At 45.5% G+C, this 13,727-nt stretch overlaps 1 protein-coding gene across 1 annotated transcript; it reads left to right on the top strand.

The window, feature by feature from the left end:
- Window positions 1-666: 666 nt before the first annotated feature.
- Window positions 667-6,656, top strand: PDE6H (phosphodiesterase 6H). The gene is made up of 4 exons (XM_010116080.2): window positions 667-685; window positions 5,196-5,385; window positions 5,649-5,689; window positions 6,580-6,656. Exons 2-4 carry the CDS (start codon window positions 5,246-5,248, stop codon window positions 6,654-6,656), a joined length of 258 nt encoding a protein of 85 aa, XP_010114382.1. The 5' UTR covers window positions 667-685; window positions 5,196-5,245.
- The last annotated feature ends 7,071 nt before the right edge of the window (window positions 6,657-13,727 follow it).

Below are 13,727 nucleotides of genomic sequence, written 5' to 3'. Positions count from 1 at the left end.
ACAGGCCACCCCACTGGCTGGCCACTCACATGCAACACAAAGATTTCCCCTTCTTCCCTTGCTGTCCTGTTTGCTGGACGCAGCTAAAAATTCACCAAGGCCCTGTGCAGCATCTTAGCAGCATTACTTACGGCTCCTTTGAGTGGACTTAGCCCTCTCAGCAATGGGCTGACCGCATGTACTGCCCTGTCAGATACTTGCTGAAGGTTGCTGGAAGCCTCTCCATGTATTCATCAGCGCAGGGGAGGGACCTGGGTTGATTAGGACCAATTCCTTCCTTCCCTGCATGTGCAGGCATGTGTGTGTGTTCACAAGCAGCAACATCACTCAAACGACAGGTAATTTCTTTCTTTCTCTTTGCTTTTCCACAGATCTCCCCACAGGAGCTCCAGAGAAGCCACAACCTCTTCTTGCAGAAAGGGGCACGTCTCCCCTCAGGAGCGTGTGGAGGCTCTGCTGCTCCTCCTGACCTCTCTGGAGCTCTGCCCTCAGAGCACCCAGGTCACGGCGCTCCCCACACGTCCCGCCCTCCTCCCTCACCCCTGCGCAGGGGCCCGCCCATGATTGACGCCTTGAAGTCACCTGCTGGCAGGGTATATCTGGAGGAGAAAGGGCACCTCGAGACCCTTTCTACGCAGGCTGGAGGACGAGAGTTGAATGATTTGCAAGAGGAGCCCTTAGCACTGTAAGTAATTCCCAGGAGCTCAAAGCAATAAGGAGGGTGGCAGGGGGATGACAGGGGAACTGTCTGCAAAACTCAGAGGAGAGAAAAGTTCTGATAAAACCTCACTGGGGAAAAATTTGAATGTTTGTACTCGGAGCGCGTGAACAGATCCAGTAGCTAAGAGAGGGAGTTGTGGTTCTTGAATGGTCGTTTTCTGTTTCCTCTAACATCAGATCAAGTGCTGCAGCAGTGGTTTGTCTCAAAGCTCCCCGGCTATGTGAGCAGCTCTGCCCTTTGCAGGGCCACTCGGTTTCTTAAGCCAGACACCCCTCGACTGGGACTCCCTGGCATCCCCTTCGCTTGTGTCCTCAGCTGGCTGAGCCTGCATGTGAGCAGTGCCGGGGTGGCTCCTGAGGAGCGGTCAGGACAGTCAGTTGGTGTTTCCTGCCCCAGTGCCTATCCATACGTACAGAGGCCATCAGTGGGGAGTTTATACCGTGCGATGCTGTACCTCTGGTGTTACTGAATCCCTTCTTTCAACTGGGATAGTCTTTCAACGATGTCCATCTGGGAAGCAGTTGTGGGAATACAGCTGTACTTGAAATGAGTTTCTGTCTTTTAGAGTGCATCCTCTTTCATTTGTTCTTGGTCTTAAAACTGTGGCTAGAACAAAGGGTCTGAGATCTTGTGTAAAATACAGGATCACAAAGGGCTGAACTTCATGAACTTTTTCCATTGGTATGATTAGCCAGCTCAAGACAGGAGCTGTGAGACTCCTAACTCCTCACAGACATCTTACACTGGATACACTATTCCCTGATGAAAGGGAATCCTGGCTGCAAGGATGATGCTAGTGAGGTCAAGAGCTGAGCATGCAAGAACTCCATCAAAAGGAATGTAAAAATGAGGATATTTCCTCCTGGATGCCATCTTCCCCCAGTATATTGTGGCATGGAGGGCCACAGCCACAGCCCATGGGGGTTCTGTGTCTGTGTCTGAAGCACCATGAAGGCAAGTGCACATGGAGATGTCTATTTTTGAAAGATTCAGACAGGGGAAGATAAGATCTTACACTGAATTTGTCTGAAGAAGGTCAAGTGAGGCATCTGCATTATCTGTCAGGGCAATTTTCCATAGAGAATCAGAGATTAAGGAGAAGGCAGATTAAAGATTCAGCATTTATCAGTAGTATTCAAGCCTCTTTAAGTTCAAAGAAAACTAAAAGAAGGATGATTAACCTGGCCAGCAACCCAGAGGTGGGATATCTGACGCAATTGAGATAAGCCCATTACCATGTATTAGGTATAATTAGCATTCGGACGCAAGCAAAGCTCTTACCCATTGGATTAAACCCTGGACTGAGCAGAAATGCTGTCAGGGGTGATTAGGTAATGCCTTGTCAGAGGAGGAGGCAGAGGAAGTGCGTGGAAGAACATCTTGCTCCTGAACAGCCTTTGCATCCCCAGCCATCAGCTCTCTCCCAGGAGCGGCATCTCAGTGCCGGCAGCAGCTGAAGAGCTCTGGCAGCCCAGAAAGCACTGCGAGGAGGCAGCATAGCACTTGCGAAGATCTAGAGAAGGAGACTCAGTCTCGTCAAACGTTTGTCAAGCCATCTGTTTGGTGTGGGATCGAGGACTATCCAATACCCAGGTACGGGGAGGCGAAAGGCTGGGAAATTCCCCTGGGAAGTTGCTGGGGGTGTTTCTTTCGCATCTGTTATCCTGACGTGCCTGCCCACCCATGTCTAGCTGTGTCTGGGAGCAGCTGGTTCTTGAGGTGTGGGAACTCAGGCAGCTCCTGTGCTTTGGGGCAAGGCCCTCTGCAGCATGAATGGAGAAGTCTTTGCCTGCGTGTGATGGCAAGTGAGTCCCACTGGCTCAATAGTGGTAGGGTAGCTTGATCACTGCTGCAAAATGGAGGTTGTTATATGGCATTAAGGTTGCTTTTCATCCTCTGCCATTTCTTCTGGTGATGCATGGAGAGAATAGGTAGAGAGAGGCTGGTAAGGAAGAAGTTAGAATTGTTCCTTTTAGTTTCATTGAGTGCTCTTTCTTGAATTCATGCAAGTGAGAGGATGGAGTGCAATTTGGGCAGATTCTTTTTTCCTGCCAAATCCTGAGTTATTGACTAGCTGGTAGGTGGATACAACTTCTTCAGATTGGGGAAAAAGGAAACTGCAAGGACTGAATATTCCTATTAGGTATTTCTCTATTGAGTGAAGGCCAAGGGCATGGCATGGACTCAAGGAACTAAGAGGAGTTGACTCTCAAAGACATTTTTGTGGCTAAGGTACCATGCTGATAGACAGCAGGGGCTGGTGAAGCAGGGCAGGAACTCACTTGGAGATGGACCTCAAATGTATCTTACAAGTTTTGGATGTCAGTCCAAAACGTTGGAAATCTGTTATCTGGTTTGTTTCTTTTGTTGTACTTTTGGGAGCAGCCCTTGAAAGGGATGCCAAGTAGCTTGGCATGTCAGATTAACGTGGTGCTTATAAGTGAATGTGTGTCTCTTGTAGTTCAGGAGGTGTATCTAGCACTGAGATAGACACCCTGCTGATGACAACTGCACCTGAGGCAGAGGTATAATACTATACTTTGGGGCATTAGCAGACATGCCATGAAGCAGTTTTGCCATGCAAAACATTTTGTTGTGGGACAGTGCCATCTGAATTCCTCACCGGTCCTGAGTAACAGTGAGGCACTGAATTCTCTTTTTGGTTTGGAGCCAAATTGCCTTCACCTCTCAGTTTGGCCCTAAAAAACTGTGAGTCAAAAGATTTTGCCACTCCTCACAGCTGTGCAGTCCAGATCATACTGATCACTGCACGTCCACTCCCATTCTGTAAAAGATTAAGGTGGCAGTGTTTGCCTGTCTTGCCACCATGCTGTGAGGATAAATTGATTGTCCAGGTAAATACTGGGTGATTGTCCAGATGCTGCAGCGAAGGCAGACAAATAAGTAACTTCTAAGGTTTGAGCTGATCCCTGTGTTTGTGGGCACAGTGTGTGCTTAGGAAGCGTTGTGGTACAGGCGGGGGAATAGCATCTGTGCATACTTCAGCTGCAGACACAACCATCTGCTGCTCCATTTGGGGTTGCTGGAACCCATCCAGTCTCCTGCTCAGTTTATTACAGCTGAGACAGGAGCCCGACCGCAAGCAACAGAAGAACTAGCATGGCTCTAGGTGCTATCATTAGGATCCATCCTACTTCCAGCACAGATGGAAAGATGTCAGGGGTGAAGTATTCCCAGGCTGCCACAGATACAGAAACATAGTTTTTCTCCTTACACTGATATGGAAGTGACACGGGAGGATTGCTTGGACGGTATTTCTCCTTGCATCTCAGGCTTTGCTTTCTGGCACTCTGGCTGTTTCAGGACTGTCAAAGACATGAATTGTCTTTAGACTAAGAAGAAAAAAATCTTTGATGTCATTTATAGTTCTGAGATTGAAAGTCCAGAGTGTCACTGTAGGTGATGTTGGGGATTAGGCCAGAGCACTATGGTGACATAATGGGATTAGCCTTTAGTACTAAATCCTGAAGTTAATTCCATCAGTGATTCCATCAGCCTGGCTGCACCAGGAGGAACACCTGGAGATAGGAGTTATGTAATGGTCATGGGGATGAATGTGACTTCAAGGAGGGGAGAAAAAGTTGGCAATTATTTAGGTTCCATAAGTGCACTTGGTCAGACCATTCTAGCCTATTAATTAGCACAAAATTTGATGAAGAGCTGGAAGCTCCCCCACAGGCACTGGTGAGATTCATTGCTGTCTTCTCTGTGGAGGAAGCAAAGGGCTCTGAGTGCAGCCATTCTGCAAAGCCGTTCTTCTCCAAAGCAGGAGAGATGTCTCCCACACAAGAATTGCTCCCTGATAACTACATAGCCCCTGTGAAGTGGAGCTTGGCTCATGTGCAGTCTGGTGCAGAAGTCAGTGCATGTAATATAATGCTCAAAAATCCCAAAATGGACATACCCCAGGGAAAGTTAAGGGCTTTGCTCTCCTAAATCCTGAAAAATTAACGTCTGTCTGAAAGACAGTCTCTAATGCTTTGCCTTAGCCTTCTTTACAATCTGTTAAAGATCCTGTACTATTTCCTTTAAGGCTGATATTGACAAACATGAGGCCCTAATTGCAGCTACACCCAGACTAAGGGCCCATCTAGCTCAGCATCCCATCTCCACCAGTGTCCAAAAGGTACTGCTTACACACAAGTGTAAGAATAGGTGAAGTACATCATGATGATTCCCAAGGACAGGACATTTCTCTAAGCCCTGAGTCTGTCTTTGTGGCTCCTAGTAGTCTTTAGCTCCAGTGTCCTATTTTTGGCATCTTAATTCAAGCATACCAGACAAAAGCCTGTGTTATCCTGCTTACTTTGTATGCATTACTATAATTCTTTATGTTTAATATCTTTATCTTTAATCCTGTCACAACTATATTTTCTGTAATTCTGTCACCTGACTACTGATACCTAGAAATTATAAGCAGAGTGTTGCATCAGTCCTTGCCATTATCTTGCAGACAGAGGGATCTGAGAGAGGTGTGCACCTGCCACACACAGCAGCACAGCGATGAGTGAGAACCCAGCTACCAACCTCAGCACTGGAGATGCTCCAACTGGTCCCACTACACCACGCAAGGGGCCTCCCAAGTTCAAGCAGCGACAGACAAGGCAGTTCAAGAGCAAGCCTCCTAAAAAAGGAGTAAAAGGGTAAGGGAATTTTGAAAAGAAAACCGTGCTAGTTGGGTGGCTTCCCACTGCTAAGCTGCGCTCCTGCGGTACCATCTCCTCTCGGGCAAGGAGCCAGGAGGCTTCCCCCTGCTCCCTGGTGCCACCAGCTCTCCTTCCTGGAGCTGCTCCTCATCTGCTGGCTGCTCACACTTCTCCTTCCCTGGCTGGAGGTGCAGGGCATTTCCCCTTTCCTGGGTGCTGTTGGCCCAAACTCATCCCTCACTTGTTCTTTTCTCTCTTAGGTTTGGAGATGACATCCCGGGCATGGAGGGACTGGGCACAGGTAAGCAGTGCAGGATGTTGTTGTCATGCCCCGCTTTAACACAAGTGCAGTCATGCTTCAGCATGGGAGAGGATTGTCTGGGGTGGCCTCTCTGTCTCCCTGGCCTCTCTGCAGCTCTCGGGGTTGCCGAGAGAAGGCTAGTATTCCCTCCATGAGCTACCACAGTCATGCTTATGCTTTCATACACTACAAGACAGAAAGGCTATTTCGGCATGCTTCAATTTCTGAATACTTTCATTTGGCTGCAAATGTGCTTATTTGTCTTTGTTTTCCAAAGAAATGCCAAATGCTAAGCTAGTAATACCAAAAATCACAAGAACTAAATCCCAGCCGGTTAAGTATTTGTGTTGTCACCAGAATCCTAATTTTAAGAATTTTAGGCACCCATCTGGAATCGAGAAACAAGCACTGAATGAGCTGTAGCCAATCAGGACTTCTTCGGTGTCAATAACAACTGCACCTATTGATGATTTACAGATCCTGAATGTTGTAGACCAAATTATGCAGCATCTGATTTAAGATTGCACATGTCTTCAAGGAGATCACAATTTGGCTACAGGCAGTTTATAAGAACAGGAGAAACCACATAACTAGAATGAATTTTCACAGCAGTCACAGTCTCAGTCACTGAAGAGGCTATAGGAAATGTTGGTTTGCTTTTGCTCACATGGAAAGATGGCCCAGGAGAATATACACCAATCTTGTTCGGTCTGGTAGGTAGTACCAGATTTGAAGAGCTCATCTGCTCATTTAACCTTCAAGTGAAGTCTCATTCTTCTTGGTCTTCCCATCTCTAATGTCTCCTGAGTAAATCAACCTTTCTGTCAATACAAAAGAAATACAAGAAGTGCAGTGATGACAATCTATTTCTCATTCTCTCTCTTTTGCAGATATCACAGTGATTTGCCCATGGGAAGCTTTCAGCCATCTGGAACTACATGAGCTGGCCCAGTTTGGGATCATCTAAGGTGCCAGCATCTCTTTGGTGTCACTTGATGACTCCACAGATCCCAGCACGGTTTTCATCACCTTTGACACTTATTTTTGGCCCTTACATCCACCTGCTCATTGGCAGGACCGTTTTGTAAGAGCTAGTTATGAGAAAGTCTTTTGCAGATTAATTTGGCAAAGAAGTTATTCAGGACCCTGAATAGACCTCATGCTCTATATGATGAAACTACTGAAAAATGTCTTAATGCCTCCCTGCACCATATGCTGTCTTCTCCCACTGTTGTAGATCTTCGTGTGTATGCAGCTAAGGCTGTATTTGAACTTTTCCCTGGTTAGCTGAGATACTGTGTGCATGTCTGTGCATGTATGTCCAGACATAATTCCATTAAGCCCATTCTTTTTTCTTCCTTCCCTCTCTGATATCTTTCTATATAGGATTTCTGTGGGTATGTCCGCATGTTATCTGGGCCACCAATTAGTTGCTGAGACTGTATCTGTAGAGAACAGGATCAGAGTCACCAGCCCAGACATTAGGCTATTTTAATGTAGGAGGAGACCCTTCCCCAGGGGTTCACCATAAGGAATCTGCTGCTAAGGTTTACCTCATTAGCAAGAGGGGAAAAATACTTGCAAATGTTGTATCTGCTGTGCTGCCCACCAGCTATGAGCCATGAGACTCCGGCTGTTCTAATAATGTTAAATGAAAATGTGTGTGTCTGAGATCAATAGTTAAGTGAATTAATCCTACTATTCATCCCTTTTATGGCCCTGAGTGGTTGTAATTCCTAAGAAGCAGCACTCCAAATGACATTTTGTTTCCTCTTCTCCAATGGGAGGACCTGTGTGATACTTGCACTGTCTCCAGGCCCATGCATATTTACACGAGGCACTAGCTCCCCAGGACATGTCCGCTGCTGATTAAGAAGACAGAGAATCATTACGATCTGTCATCAGACAATGCTGGTAGTCCCGCCTCAGCTAGCAGAAGATGGTGTTGCATTAGTCGCTCCCTCTTCCCCGTATTTAGCATGAGGCAAGTCTCCCTTCACAGCCCCCTGCCATCAGCAGAAAGGCTTTTCTCTTCCCCCCCCTCCAGCACCTTCAAGCTCTGGAGCTTGTATGGGCAAGCAGGCAAATGGTGGGGAGGCAGGGGGAGGTTAGGATATGTATATGCAGGCAAGCACGGAGCAAATCCACTTAACCCTATCGATTTGTGTCTCCTGGTCTCTGGCAGCCTGCATGCCGGTGAGTGGTAAGGCACTCATAGCCACTCAAACGCTCAGGGAAGACTCTGAGCTTCACTGCTGCCCTTGCATTAAGGAAAGGCTTTTGTTTTGTTTGGAGGCAAGGAGCAAGCTTTGTTGTAGCTGTATAATATTCATAAGAGAAGAGGCCATTTTTAATCATTGCCTTCAGCTTGATGAGCCTCATTGCATAAGAGCTGCCTCCCGCCAGCTTGTCTTTCCTATACTGAACACATTCATGGGAGCAAGGAGTGGTTGTAGGGAGGAGAGCAAATCTTGCCTAAAAGATCGATCCCCATGCATAAAGCGTTGCTATAAATCCATGGCTGTGCTATAGTTACCCGCTACTGTTATTTCAGAAACAAAAGCTAGCAGTTTTCATTTTAAATATAGCTTCAGCACCGAAAGCTAAAAGCAATTCCTGTTGGCAGACCAGAGTACAGCTTTTATTATTCAGCACTCCTGCCATTAGAAACAGCAGTAAACCAACACGCAGTTCAGAACTGCCACACAATCACAGCGCAGGAGTCATGTACCATTTAGCTAATTGCAGCACACAGCTATTTCCTTGGGCAGAGGCAGTCTATCCCTCCCACTTACTCCTAATTTCTCCTGCCTTTCTCACCTTTTAAGGCTTTGCTTCTTTCCCTAAGTGTTCTTTATGGAAATGCTGGTTTATTTAGCTTTTACTGTAGGGGACTGATTTCATTTTTTTTTTTCAAGCTCATGAGCTAGCTCTCGCCTTCTGTGGCTAAATGTGAATGTTCCTATGTCAATGCTCTTGTGCTTTCCCTCACATTACACTGTCCTGTAGCATGTGATTCTTATTCCACCTTCTCAGTTTGTCCTTTTCTATCTGAGAAAAATTTTGGATCCTGCAAGCTGGCTGCCTCTATTATCATTGAGTTTTCCCTATTTTAATCAGGAGAACAACAAGAGAAGAATCTTTGAATTACTTCTTTTGCTTCCTTTTCATCCCAGGCCTTGGGAAAGGAGTCCAAAGATAGTGAGATCCTCTGACAGAAAATACTGAGGTAAAAGCAAAGTTCTCCTTAGTCCAGGGACTGAAGCATTTCAGAAAATGGGAGGGTCCTGGTGTAGTTTCACACCTGGCTGCCATAACCCCAGCTCCCATTGGAGAGCTACTCCATTCTCCTTTCTAGAGGAGTCCAACAGGAATGCACACATACCCCAGCTCTCATGCCTGGCTGATGAGCTGTGTCAGAAGATGTTTTGAGTCAACACAGTTTGTCAGTTATTTTTAAAACAATTTCTATGAATTAATAGGGATTATATTCATCCCTTTACTTGTAACGAGTTTTGAGAATTAGAAGAGGCGTCTTAAAACATCCTCACAGTCGCTTTGTCCAAGGTTCTGAGTTTTTTCTAATGAGCTATAACCCCGAAACTACAATTTTTCAAACAGTAAGAGTTGATTGTGGTGCAAGAAAGCAAATGTGTTAAAGTAGCTTGTTGAAGGACTTCAGTCTATACACATTGTAATATGTTAATGTTTGTTCTTTTACTATAAAAACAAGTCAAAAACAATAAAAATTAATAAAAATTGTTTTAAAAATTCTAAGAATGTAGTCTGACTGGCTTACAAAATATATCCAAAGAAAGGCAGATGACTTATCTTTTAATTCTAAAATCCGTTCCTTAGGAAAGCTCTGAAAGTCCCTCTCCTCATGAGAGAAAACTAGGTACTTATCTCCAAAAAAAAACCAAGCAATAAAGACTAACGGTTATATCATCTGAGAAGGACTTTTTCCCTGAGTGATGACTGGTGTATTCTCCCACGCCTGGTGCACATGATTTCCTTATGGCGATAGGACGAGAGGTAATGGTTTTAAAATAGAGGGGGGTAGATTTAGATTAGATATTAGGAAAAAATTTTTTACGATGCGAGTTGTAGAACACTGGAACAGGTTGCCCAGAAAGGTGGTGGTGGCCCCATCTCTGGAAACGTTCAAGGCCAGGCTGGATGAGGCTCTGAGCAACCTGACCTAGTCAGGGATGTCCCTGCTCCTTGCAGGGGGGTTGGACTAGATGACCTTTGAAGGTCCCTTCCAACCCTAACCATTCTATGATTCTATGATTCTATGAAATCTTTTGGTGAGTTTTGTCTTTTGGGACTTTTTATACAACTGACTGCCAGCATGTTTCTACTGCCTAGCGATAAATGACTGAGATGTGAATGCCACTTAGTTCATTTTCATTGCTATGACTGCAAGATAGAGCTGCAAATGCTCATGTCCTTTTGCCTCCTGTTGCTGAACTTCCTAAACACTCATATGGGTTTCAAGTTGGTCAGGTTCAATTGCCCACTGGGGTATGCTGCCAGGTCTCAGCCTGAGAAAGTGTTTTCTTTTGTGCCATCTTCAGAGGTTTTCTCTTGCACCTCATCACTGAGTGTCTAGTTGTAAGTCTTTTGTCTTTGAACGGTCTCTATCCTGAGAGACACAAATATGAGTTAGATGGGAGTCATTTTGGGGAGTTTTTTACAAATCCTTTTCTAACAGCACTTTGAAAGCCAGAGAAACATCCTTTCGCATTGTTACTGCTATTGAACAGCACCAACTTTAAAGCTGGGTTTAGCTGATGCCTGGAAAATTCTATATCATGCCCATGGTGCCCTCAAAGATAAGTCTCATCCTCACTGACCTCAGTTTCTGGCTGTAGTGAGAAAGGGAAATAAACCTAAATCTCTGCAAGAAAAAAAAAAAGAATGAACCTTGAGAAAAGTGAGAAGCAGTTGTCTTGCCTTTCCTCCCCCAGTATATCTAAATCATCTCAGGAATCCCAATTTAAAAACAAAAATCTTCAGTGTAAATTGGGTTCTTCAAAGCAGTACACCTGGCTCTGCCCTGCTGACCATGCCAGGCAGGGTATGACAGATGGCCAAGTACTTGCAGGAGCTGCAAGCTGTCACGGTACTGAAGAAAAGCATCCACATAAGACACAAACCATCTGCAAGGGGCATCCACTGAGCAAGCTGAACTTTTTCCCTTACAAGAGGCCTTGCTCCATGTGGGAGACAGAGGCTGAAAGAGCACAACCATCCAGGAGGAAAGTGAGCTTGTAAAGAAATAGACAAAAATGTCTGGAGCGTTGCTCCAGGCTACCGCCACAATGACTATGTAACCACAGGTGACAGAGTGAGTAACCAGGAACAAAGTCAGTGGGAGAATCTGTAGCTTGTGTCAGTAGGAGAAGACCTATAAGAACAACTCAATAACCTGTGGTTTGTTTTCCCTCACATCTGGTTAGGACATCAAAGGGAGTAAAAGATGGAAATCCCAGGACTGTTAATACCTCCTCCAAAGTAGGCTGTTAGTACACATCCCTTGGAAGTGTGATCTAAGCAGGCTTACAGAGGGTGAAGAGAGACACAGCAAGTTATAAACAAATGGAAGGCAGGGCAGTTCCTCAGCCATACAGAGGTTTCTGCCCCACAAATGACCTGAGGCAGAAACTCACACTGCTTTATCAAAACCCCACATTGGTTTCTCTAGGCACAAGGAGAAAGCAAGCTCATCTACTCATCTCACAAGTTAGCTGGATACGAGTCAGCTTCAACCCGTACAACAGCCAGCCACCCACCTTACCATCCAGGCAGCTGCTGTCACAATCGTAGCAAGCTTGCATCTGCCTGCACTGGGGGAGCTGGCTGCAAGTCAGAAAGTAAAGGAAAAGAAATAACAGAAGGCCAACCACATGGGAAACAACAAGTAGTGTTAGATCTGGCTTTAACAACTGCAGTGTTACCAGAAACCCTCACTGAGATTGAGATCTTTCCATGCTAGGCACTTTGTGAATACATCACTGGGAACTAATGAATTAGTAATAATCCTGATCTCCAGTGTGTTATTCCAGCCTGTGGATATTGAACTTCAATAACAAGGAGGGGGGCAGGGACAGTGGAGATGCAGTACAAACAGCCTTGAAAATGTCAGTACGTGGCCGGGTCACATAGAGACAATTAGGATGAGGAACACGTAGATGGAAGCATCAGGGAATGATCCTCTCAAACACAAATCTTAAGGTAGGAGAAGATCTGGCAAGCACCAGTCTGGGACAAGAGCAAGGGGAAAGCAAATCAGCAATGAAATTGGAATTAAATATGGTGAGCAAATGAAGCCATTCTGGACTAAAGCTACCTGTACAGAAATAGTACCACAAGGAACTATATTATAAGAAACCTGAGTGGAACTTAACACTGTTACATTCCCATCCAGAAAGCCACATTCAGTTCTAGGCATTTTGAGGACAGAGGCTGATAAACTGTTAAGCATTTTGAGCTAATGTAGGAGCAGAGGGGAGAGGAAACAAACATACAGGTAGAAAGATGAAGAAAGGAGGAGTAAAGACTCCACAGGCAGCAGGGAGTGTGCTCCAGCATGCACAGCCCACTCAGACAGCCAAGTGGAGTTGTGATTCCCATCTGGAGGTAGATGTAAGGGTATAGATAACAAAGGAGGACAAACACTAGCTAGGTTGACACAAGGAAAATTTATCTGAACAAAACAAGACAGCGAAATTTTAAGTGGCTCTTATCGAGAAATCCTAAAAAATGCCTTCCTTGGGAAAGCTGGCTTCTTGTCCCATGGGAAGTGGGAAGGCTCTGTTACTTAGGACATTTGTGACTGGAGTGTACAAAGCATCCAAGAATCCCCTGCAGAGAACATCTGGTATGGATTAGGCATAGTTATGCAGGAGGCAGGGCAGTCACACTAGGCCATCGCCATCACTGTTTTCTCTCAAGCTATACAGTAGTGATGCATAGAAAGTAAGCTTGCTTTTCATATGAAATTTATGCTCAATCATTACAATATCAAAGTTAAATACACAAGTAGCTCTGTTTGGCAGCCATCTGTAAGTTTCTGATAACAAGACATAAACAAACCAGTGAAGAAATAGAAATACATTCATATAACGGAAGAAAAAAGTCTAAGTTGACTCCTGCTCCCTGTTACCTGTCAGGAATTATTATTTCTTTGTGGAAATTGAAGGAAAAAGAAAAAAACGATGAAGAGTAGGGACCACTGGCTCAGACCCACATCCCCATTAGGACCCAGTAAGCCCTCTGGGAAAGGCATCTGTACCTGTCCTTCACTGTCAGCAAGTGTCAGGCAGGCCAAGCAACCTCCTGCTGCCACAGGACTGCTTCACTATCAAAGAGTAAAGTCAGTAGCAACAGCCTCTCACTCGCTGTGCACTACGAAAGCTCACTGAGGATATGTATGTAGTAAATGGCAGTCCTCAGCAACCCTTTGTCAAGCTGAGGCATGGGGAGCTGATCCCCAGACATCATCTACTCCCATCATGGTCTCTGGCACTACACTGTCTGCTCCCCCTCTCCGTCATCCTCCCTGCCCCTTTTTCCTCCCATTTCTGCCTCCTCCCTCCCATGTGCTTTGCCTTTATTTTCTGCCAGACAATGCACTTTAGGAAAGCCTTTTACTGTCTCCATCTGCTCCCACTGACAGCAGCCGGCCCGGTTCTCCTCACATTCCCTCTCCTCTGCAGCCTTCTTCCCTGCAGCACTGGGGGTCTTTTGCTGATATGCTAGAGGCTAAGGGAGGAACTGCAACCAAAAGCTCATTGGGAAAAATAAATACTAACAAAATGCAAAAATCTAAGGCTCAAAAGAAACAGCATGGAAGTACATGAGACATCTTTGTTTCACCCATCAGCAAGAATTGCTTCTTGGAAAAAAAACCAGTAAGATGTTAGTTCCACATCCTACCTCTAGTGCCAGTTTTCTCCACTGTTGTGGTTTAACTCCAGCCAGCAACTAAGCACCACACAGCCACTCACTCACAGCCCCCAGTGGGATGGAG

This window comes from Chlamydotis macqueenii, chromosome 1 (genome assembly GCF_036417535.1).
Source record: "Chlamydotis macqueenii isolate bChlMac1 chromosome 1, bChlMac1.mat, whole genome shotgun sequence".
Lineage (NCBI taxonomy): Eukaryota > Metazoa > Chordata > Aves > Otidiformes > Otididae > Chlamydotis > Chlamydotis macqueenii.
The sequence above is the reverse complement of the archived record's forward strand: the minus strand, read 5'-3'. Positions and strand labels throughout refer to the sequence as shown.

Coding starts and splice junctions, on each gene's coding strand:
- PDE6H (XM_010116080.2), top strand. CDS start 5,246: ATGAGTGAGAACCCAGCTACCAACCTCAGCACTGGAGATGCTCCAACT. Junction 5,386..5,648: donor CCTAAAAAAGGAGTAAAAGG/GTAAGGGAATTT, acceptor TTTCTCTCTTAG/GTTTGGAGATGACATCCCGG. Junction 5,690..6,579: donor CATGGAGGGACTGGGCACAG/GTAAGCAGTGCA, acceptor TCTCTTTTGCAG/ATATCACAGTGATTTGCCCA.